Source organism: Takifugu flavidus, unplaced genomic scaffold (genome assembly GCF_003711565.1).
Source record: "Takifugu flavidus isolate HTHZ2018 unplaced genomic scaffold, ASM371156v2 ctg770, whole genome shotgun sequence".
In the NCBI taxonomy this organism is placed as follows: domain Eukaryota; kingdom Metazoa; phylum Chordata; class Actinopteri; order Tetraodontiformes; family Tetraodontidae; genus Takifugu; species Takifugu flavidus.
Window position 1 is genome coordinate 157 of NW_026622380.1, and position 9044 is coordinate 9200.

The 9044-nt window shown below is 43.2% G+C and overlaps 2 protein-coding genes across 5 annotated transcripts; one reads left to right on the forward strand and one right to left on the reverse strand.

Moving 5' to 3' along the window:
- Window positions 1-395: 395 nt before the first annotated feature.
- LOC130521185 (opioid growth factor receptor-like) lies at window positions 396-4372 on the forward strand. Its single transcript, XM_057024815.1, has 8 exons — window positions 396-607; window positions 1210-1347; window positions 1473-1637; window positions 2241-2378; window positions 2504-2668; window positions 3275-3412; window positions 3538-3976; window positions 4145-4372. Exons 2-8 carry the CDS (start codon window positions 1319-1321, stop codon window positions 4370-4372), a joined length of 1302 nt encoding a protein of 433 aa, XP_056880795.1. The 5' UTR covers window positions 396-607; window positions 1210-1318.
- A 709-nt stretch (window positions 4373-5081) lies between these two features.
- Window positions 5082-8648, reverse strand: LOC130521186 (piggyBac transposable element-derived protein 3-like). Of its 4 annotated transcripts, none has more exons than XM_057024817.1 (3): window positions 8424-8613; window positions 7293-7433; window positions 5082-7125 (listed from the first exon to the last, which is right to left on the reverse strand). In XM_057024817.1, the coding sequence occupies exons 1-3, from the start codon at window positions 8479-8481 to the stop codon at window positions 6887-6889; spliced, it is 438 nt and encodes a 145-aa protein (XP_056880797.1). In that variant the 5' UTR covers window positions 8482-8613; the 3' UTR covers window positions 5082-6886. The 4 variants fall into 4 exon arrangements, 3 of the variants coding, with proteins under 3 accessions (XP_056880797.1, XP_056880796.1, XP_056880799.1); XM_057024816.1 differs by having other exon boundaries at window positions 8424-8606; XM_057024819.1 differs by lacking the exons at window positions 5082-7125; window positions 7293-7433 and adding an exon at window positions 7446-7776 and having other exon boundaries at window positions 8424-8609.
- Between the last annotated feature and the right edge of the window lie 396 nt (window positions 8649-9044).

The window sequence follows — 9044 nt, forward strand, 5'->3', positions numbered from 1 at the left end:
GATTTAACTTTAGTCACCATGTAGTCCCATTAAGGACTTCCCAAATCTTTGAAAGGAATAAATTATGTATGAATAAAAGTAGTTTCAAAATGCTATTGGGTTAAAACAGGAAGGATGTTGAACTAGAAATATTGAGAACACAGTAAACCTAACAAACAAATGTATTTTTTGCCCCACAGTGCTGATCCATTGTATCAACAGCACGATGACACCTCAGAGTTCAACAATAATTTCCAGCAGCCCGGACATCATACTCGAAAACGAAAGAGATACTGGATAGAGGATGAGATGTCCGAACTGATGGATAGTGTAGATATGTAAGAACAATTTCTATTATGTAGTTTTATTTCACAGTTTACATTTCTTTTTAAGTAAATACTCTACATGTTAACTCTCACATACTGGACACATTGCTTCATGGATCTCTGGTCACTTTTTTCGTTGAAAGGCCGGCAAAAAGGCCAAGACTGGAGGAGCCCATAGGCTGGGGCAGTTCACAGCCACAGGGATGGGGAAGCGACCAGGCCCAAAGCACAGCAGACCAGCCACATCAGGGCTTTGAGAGAAAGCAGCCCAGCGAACTCACAAGAACCCAACAACAACACTGGTATGACAACATAAAGAGGTTTTGGCAAAAAAAAGCACCAAACCACCTTTGGGTAGTTGGATGCAAAAACCAGCCCAGGTCAAACATTATCCAACTGGGAGACCTGAGTTATATCAGGCCACTTTTAGCATCTCCCAGGAACCGCTAAGACCAATTAGAAAATTTCTTCCTTTTGAAAGATCAGAAGAAATGAATTGGCCAGGTCCAGAGACAACATTGAGAAGGCCCATACCACAATATTCTAGAACAGTCCGTCCTTGGCAACAATGGGCCCCATCAGTAGCAGTAGAAATACTCTTTATAATAGATATTTTTATCTTTTATAATTGATATTTTGCAACACACTACTGAAAAAAATTAAATCACAAACATAATGATTCACTTCCTCTGTTGAAAGGTGACAACAGAGTTGTTCAGAACAATGATTTAACTTTAGTCACCATGTAGTCCCATTAAGGACTTCCCAAATATTTGAAAGGAATAAATTATGTATGAATAAAATTAGTTTCAAAATGGCACGGGGTTAAAACAGGAAGGATGTTGAACTAGAAATACTGAGAACACAGTAAACCTAACAAATAAATGTATTTTTTGCACCACAGTGCTGATCCATTGTATCAACAGCACGATGACACCTCAGAGTTCAACAATAATTTCCAGCAGCCCGGACATCATAATCGAAAAAGAAAGAGATACTGGATAGAGGATGAGATGTCTGAACTGATGGATAGTGTAGACATGTAAGAACAATTTCTATTATCTAGTTTTATTTCACAGCTAACATTTCTTTTTAAGTAAATACTCTACATGTTAACTCTCACATGCCGGACACATTGCTTCATGGATCTCTGGTCACTTTTTTCAGTGAAAGGCCGGCAAAAAGTCCAAGACTGGAGGAGCCCATAGGTGGGGGCAGTTCACAGCCACAGGGATGGGGAAACGACCAGGCCCAAGGCACAGCAGACCAGCCACATCAGGGCTTTGAGAGAAAGCAGCCCAGCAAACTCACAAGAACCCAACAACAACACTGGTATGACAACATAAAGAGGTTTTGGCAAAAAAAAGCACCAAACCACCTTTGGGTAGTTGGATGCAAAAACCAGCCCAGGTCAAACCTTATCCAAATGGGAGACCTGAGCTATATCAGGCCACTTTTAGCATCTCCCAGGAACTGCTAAGACCAATTAGAAAATTTCTTCCTTTTGAAAGATCAAAAGAAATGAATTGGCCATGTCCAGAGAAAGCATTGAGAAGGCCCATACCACAATATCCTAGAACAGTCTGTCCTTGGCAACAATGGGCCCCATCAGTAGCAGTAGAAATACTCTTTATAATTGATAATTTTATCTTTTATTATTGGTATTTTGTAACACATGACTGAAGAAAATTTAAATCACAAACATAATGATTCACTTCCTCTGTTGAAAGGTGACAACAGAGATGTTCAGAACAATGATTTAACTTTAGTCACCATGTAGTCCCATTAAGGACTTCCCAAATATTTGAAAGGAATAAATTATGTATGAATAAAAGTAGTTTCAAAATGGCACGGGGTTAAAACAGGAAGGATGTTGAACTAGAAATATTGAGAGCACAGTAATCCTAACGAACAAATGTATTTTATGCACCACAGTGCCGGTCCATCGTATCAACAGCAAAATGACATCTCAGAGTTCAGCAATAATTTTCAGCAGCAACAATGGTATACTCTCAACCGAAGGAGCGTTGGGATAGAGGATGAGATGTCCGAACCCATGGATACTGGAGACATGTAAGGACAATTTCTATTATGTAGTTTTATTTCGCAGCTAACATTTCCTTTCAAGTAAATACTCTAAATGTTAACTCTCACATGCTGGACACATTGCTTCATGGATCTCTGGTCACTTTTTTCAGTGAAAGGCCGACGAATGAGCAGAGACAGGAGGAGCCCATAGGCTGGGGCAGTTCACAGCCACAGCGATGGGGAAACGACCAGGACCAAGGCACAGCAGACCAGCCACATCAGGGCTTTGAGAGAAATCAGCCCAGCGAACTCACAAGAACCCAACAACAACACTGGTATGACAACATAAAGAGGTTTTGGCAAAAAAAAAAGCACCAAACCACCTTTGGGTAGTTGGATGCAGAAACCAGGCCAGGTCAAACCTTATCCAAATGGGAGACCTGAGCGATATCAGGCCACATTTAGTATCTCCCAGGAACCGCTAAGACAAATTCGGAATTTTTTTTCCTTTTGAAAGATCAGCAGAAATGAATTGGCCATGTCCAGAGACAGCATCGAGAAGGCCCGTATCACATTATCCTAGAACAGTCCGTCCTTGGCAACAATGGGCCCCATCAGCAGCAGTAGAAATAACCTTTATAATTGATAATTTTATCTTTTATAATTGACATTTTGTGACACACTACTAAAGAAAATTAAAATCACAAGCATAATGATTTACTTCCTCTGTTAAAAGGTGACAACAGAGATGTTTACAACAATGATGTAACTTTAGTCACCATGTTCTCCCATTCAGGACTTCCCAAATATGTGAAAGGAATACATTATACATGAATAAAAGTAGTTTCAAAATGCTATTGGGTTAAAACAGGAAGGATGTTGAACTAGAAATATTGAGAGCACAGTAATCCTAACAAACAAATGTATTTTATGCACCACAGTGCCGGTCCATCGTATCAACAGCAAAATGACATCTCAGAGTTCAGCAATAATTTTCAGCAGCAACAATGGTATACTCTCAACCGAAGGAGCGTCAGGATAGAGGATGAGATGTCCGAACCCATGGATACTGGAGACATGTAAGGACAATTTCTATTATGTAGTTTTATTTCGCAGCTAACATTTCCTTTTAAGTAAATACTCTAAATGTTAACTCTCACATGCTGGACACATTGCTTCATGGATCTCTGGTCACTTTTTTCAGTGAAAGGCCGAAGAATGAGCCTAGACAGGAGGAGCCCATAGGCGGGGGCAGTTCACAGCCACAGGGATTGGGAAACGACCAGGCCCAAGCTGGGGAAACGGCCAGGCCCAAGGCTGGGGAAACGACCAGGCCCAGGGATGGGGAAACGACCAGGCCCAAGGATGGGGAAACGACCAGGCCCAGGGATGGGGAAACGGCCAGGCCCAGGGATGGGGAAACGACCAGGCCCAACGCTGGGGAAACGACCAGGCCCAACGCTGGGGAAACGACCAGGCCCATGGCTGGGGAAACGGCCAGGCCCAAGGCTGGGGAACGACCAGGCCCATGGCTGGGGAAACGGCCAGGCCCAAGGCTGGGGAAACGACCAGGCCCATGGCTGGGGAAACGGCCAGGCCCAAGGCTGGGGAAACGATCAGGCCCATGGCTGGGGAACGGCCAGGCCCAAGGCTGGGGAAACGACCAGGCCCAAGGCTGGGGAAACGATCAGGCCCAGGGATGGGGAAACGATCAGGCCCAGGGATGGGGAGACGACCAGGCCCAAGGCTGGGGCGACGACCAGGCCCAGGGATGGGGAGACGACCAGGCCCAGGGATGGGGAAATGAGCAGGCCCAGGGATGGGGAAACGAGCAGGCCCAAGGCTGGGGAGACGAGCAGGCCCAGGGATGGGGCGACGGCCAGGCCCAAGGCTGGGGAGACGACCAGGACCAAGGCTGGGGCGACGACCAGGCCCAAGGCTGGGGAGACGACCAGGCCCATGGATGGGGAGACGACCAGTCCCAAGGCTCGGGCGACGACCAGGCCCAGGGATGGGGAGACGACCAGGCCCAAGGCTAGGGCGACGACCAGGCCCAGGGATGGGGAAACGACCAGGCCCAAGGCACAGCAGACCAGCCACATCAGGGCTTCGAAAGAAAGTAGCCCAGCGAAGTCACAAGAACCGAACAACAACACTGGTATGACAACATAAAGAGGTTTTGGCAAAAAAAAGCACCAAACCACCTTTGGTTAGTTGCATGCAGAAACAAGGCCAAGTCAACTATAATCCAAATGGGAGACTTGAGCTATATCAGGCCACTTTTAGCATCTCCCAGGAACCGCTAAGACCAATTAAATCCAAATGTATTCCTTTTGAAAGATCAGCAGAAATGAATTGGCCATGTGTAGAGACAGCATTGAGAAGGCCCATACCACGTTATCCTAGAACAGTCCGTCCTTGACAACAATGGGCCCCATCAGCAGCAGTAGAAATATCCTGTATAATTGATATTTGTAACTTTTATAATTGATATTTTGTAACACATTACTGAAGAAAATTAAAATCACAAGCATAAAGATTCACTTCCTCTGTTGAAAGGTGACAACAGAGATCTTCAGAACAATGATTAAACTTTCGTCACCATGTAGTCCCATTAAGGACTTCCCAATTATTTAAAAGGAATAAATTATGTGTGGATAAAAGTCTTTGTAAAATGGCATAGGCTTAAAACAGGAAGGATGTTGAACTAAGACCCAGGCATCTTAAGGCATCTTAAGACCCACACTCTTGTTTTGATATGCAATTTTTTATTTCTCTTTGCTATTTGGACTTATTGGAACCCAATAAGTATAAAAACTAAGCATCATCTTTTTGCATGATGTAGTTTTAGAGAAAAATGTTGTCCACATATGTGGACACTGGGTCTGAATCACCATAAAGCACAATAAAATCAATAATACAGTTTTTGTGTAATAGAATGAAAAACTCTTTACTTACATAGTTTTGAACATGTTTTGAACAAGTTATACTGTAATTACAATAATAAAACATTATTAATAACACATATTTACATAATTATGAACATTTTTTGAACAAGTTATACTGTAATTACAATAATAACACATTATTAATAACACATATTTACATAGTTTTGAACATTTTTTGAACAAGTTATACTGTAATTACAATAATAACAACACATTATTAATAACACATACAAACATAGTTTTGAACATTTTTTGAACAATGACAATAATAACACATTAACACATACAAACATAGCTACTTATGAAATTCTAAAAAGCAGTTGCGCTCGGTTTGTACACACAAGAACACCTTGCAGGTCACGCAACGCACTCGGGTTCTCCCTGTGCAGCCTGCTGCTCTGCACCGTGCAGCATTCTTCATATTTAGCATCTCTGGGAGATGTGCATTCGCCCTCCTGCGGACAGACACATGGGGCACTGCCAGCACTGGGCGTTTTTTACTTTCTGAAGAGTCATCATCTGACAGCTCTGGAGAGTCTGCATCCTCTTCTTGGCTGTGATGCTGGGCCAAGAAGGTCCTGGCCACGTCCATGCGGAACTCCAGGAACTGCATGATGCTCTTCCTTGGTGCACCACACGTTGCCAGATCTTTTCTATACAGTAGCCAGCTGTTGGCTAAAGCCAGATCTGTGAAGTGCATGAGCATCCTAATTGTCCATTTCTTGGTACGGCTGCTCATGCGATAATAACTGATCATTCGGTCGATCAGGTCAACTCCACCCATTTTCATGTTGTACTCCCAAACAATGCATGGTCGGGAGACAGACACATATTTTTTTTGTTTTTTATCCCAGCGCTGGCAGGTATCTTCAGGCTGTGTCCCATGAACAGCTGAGATCATTAGAACGGGTTTGTTGTCGAACCACTTAACAACACACAACTGTCCATCTTCACTAGAAACTTCTTTGGAAGTTCCTCTTCCGGAAGTTTGCATGGTTTTGTCTGTGGGTAACTTCTGCACCGCTGCAGTGACCCGGTTCTTCATTACTGTACCGGTAAGGTACAGCTCCTTCTTCAGCATTTGCTCCGCACCTTGGATGCTGGTGAAGAGCCGGTCACAGTACACTTTTGTGCCACGATGCAGGGTTTTACACAGACGCGCCATAACCAAACTTCCCAAACCCAGACCCTCTGGTTCTTCGACCTGTTCGCGCAATGCAGCTGAACCTTGATAGAGGTCGAAGTCCAGCACAATGCCATCTGTTGTGGCACAAACAAAGTTCTTAATACCAACAGGGTTTGGCTTCATGGGCAAATACTGCCTACATGGACAGGCTCCTGTGAAGGGAATCATCTGTTCATCGATGGATACAGATTCAGGCCGAGCCTGAGACCTGCAGCCTTGCAAAATCCTATCGACGAAAGGTCGCACCTTCCAAAATTTGTCCCGCTTCCTGAGGTCTTCTGGCACATCATCATCAATCAGGACTTTTAATGATTGCCTCAGCCTGAAAAATCTGTCCCGAGTGAATCTTTCCGTTATGGGACTGACACTGACGGACCTGGACCAGTACATCCTTATTTTGGGGTATGGGAGACAGGACATCAGGCACCAAAAAAATGGTAGACCTCATCTATTGATGTTCTGAGTAGGTCCCCACTCCTACTCAGTGACACAGCGTTGGTGCAATCAGCTATGTTTTTTTTTATCAAATTGTGATCTATGTACTGTTCCACATAGTTCAGTGGGGTCCAGCCATTCCGATCATGCTCCGTTTCATCCTCATTCGTAAAATCCATGAGGTTGGGCATAAATGGAGCTGCCCTCCAGCGCATTCCACATCCTGCACAAGAATCAAAATACAAATTGTGCTTATTTCGAAGTGACTCACACAAGCAATTCACTGAGGTGTATTAGTGCATAACATAGTTGAATCTGAGTGAACATTTATATGAAATTTTATGATTTGCCTTCAAGGCATGCCAAAATAAGAACCATTATTATTATTACCTTTATAAGATTGTCCCTGCTTGGGATTAGGGCTTGGTCCTGTTGTTGGCTCTTCTGGGCCATCATTCAAGCCATCAGCCTCATGCCGAGTTCGGCAGCTACTCCTGGGAGTGCTGGATCTGGCCGCGCCAGAGCCTGAACCTGAAAATTGGCATTTTGCTAGAAACATTGAATGGTGCTGTACCTTTATGTACTCCTCTAAAACATTTACTTAGCCCTAAAGCCCTAAAATAAACAAATATCCACTAAGTCTTTGCTAACCATTATCTTCGCCACGGAGACGTTTACGTCCCCTGCTGTTCAGTGGGATGTGGAATGGGGTACTCATCACCACTGCTGTCATCTTCAGTGCTGCTCTGCTCCTGAGGTTGGGGTTGATAACTGGCATCCAGGATGTCGTCATCATTGTCAGATAAATCTAATTCTGACGTGTCCCCATCCATTGCACTGAGCAATTCAAGTGCTCTTTGAAGAGAAAATCGCTCTGGAAATAAAATTGTTGGTTTGTGAGGAGATAGAGATTTGAAGAGTGAGAGTATTTTGGCAAGTTTCATGGCAAGTACCACCAATAAGCGACGTTCTAGAGTTTGTGAGGACAAATAACTGTTCTGCTTCTGTGAAAAATCATTCCAAATCAAACATAAGACAAATGACAAACCATTATCTTTATCTTTAGAGTATCTGCATATTTTATTGTAATGGAAATATAATCATTATTTGGTATGAATGAACAAAACACCTGGATGACCACACAATGAACTTTTATTAGCGTCATGGGATTGAAACAGTGCCGGTGCTTCAGTCGTGCTCTTCGGAGGTTTCTATGGCTTCGGTTGTCCACCAGATGTCCCCATCACTGAAGTCTCGAAGCTTTGAATCTTTTTCGACACAATTGTTAGGAAAGTGGTGAAGTGGTGAAGCCTCAGTGCTTCGTGAGGCTTTTTTTTTTTTCACAAGTGAAAAAAATAGGGGTTCGGTCCCAATGTACACATATGTGGACATCGTGTTTAGCAGCATATTACATCGTTACTTTTACTAAACTTTGTCAAATTTGCATGCCATAGCAAACTTACAATGCTTATATGCAAATCTGAACAAGAATAAGCCATTAAATTTGACTGGACTTCTTACCTGGTCGATATTTTTGTTTGGAGTTGCTACCGGAATTTTCGAACGTGTTCTCCGCCATTTTGAGTTTTCACAGTATAACGTAGTACTCTTCTAACACCACTAGGGGGCGGTGTAAGTGTCCACATAAGTGGCCATCAGGACCCAGTTAAGCAGAATTAATTACTGTGGGAACTCTAGCCCAAAATGTGATGTCCACATATGTGGACGCGGGGACTTCCCAATTATTTAAAAGGAATAAATTATGTGTGGATAAAAGTCTTTGTAAAATGGCATGGGGTTAAAACAGGAAGGATGTTGAACTAGAAATATTGAGAGCACAGTAATCCTAACAAACAAATGTATTTTATGCACCACAGTGCCGATCCATTGTATCAACAGCACGATGACACCTCAGAGTTCAGCAATAATTTTCAGCAGCAACAACGTTATACAGTGATCCCTCGCTATATCGCGTTTCATCTTTCACGGCTTCGCTGCTTCACGGATTTTTTTTGCGAGTCGTTCATTGCAGTTCTCAAATATAATCGAAGGTGGCATATCCGTTTATAAAAATCTTCTTGCTCAGAAAAAGAAAGAGCGCCAACAACTACCCGTAACAATGTTCTTCTCTCGGAGAAAGAC

Excerpts from the sequence above, each read along its gene's own strand:
- LOC130521185 (XM_057024815.1), top strand. The coding sequence starts at position 1,319 with ATGTCTGAACTGATGGATAGTGTAGACAT. Across the intron at positions 1,348-1,472 it reads CTGATGGATAGTGTAGACAT|TGAAAGGCCGGCAAAAAGTC; the intron begins GTAAGAACAATT and ends CACTTTTTTCAG. Across the intron at positions 3,977-4,144 it reads CATGGCTGGGGAACGGCCAG|GCCCAGGGATGGGGAAACGA; the intron begins GCCCAAGGCTGG and ends GGAAATGAGCAG.
- LOC130521186 (XM_057024816.1), bottom strand. The coding sequence starts at position 6,887 with ATGTCCTGTCTCCCATACCCCAAAATAAGGATGTACTGGTCCAGGTCC.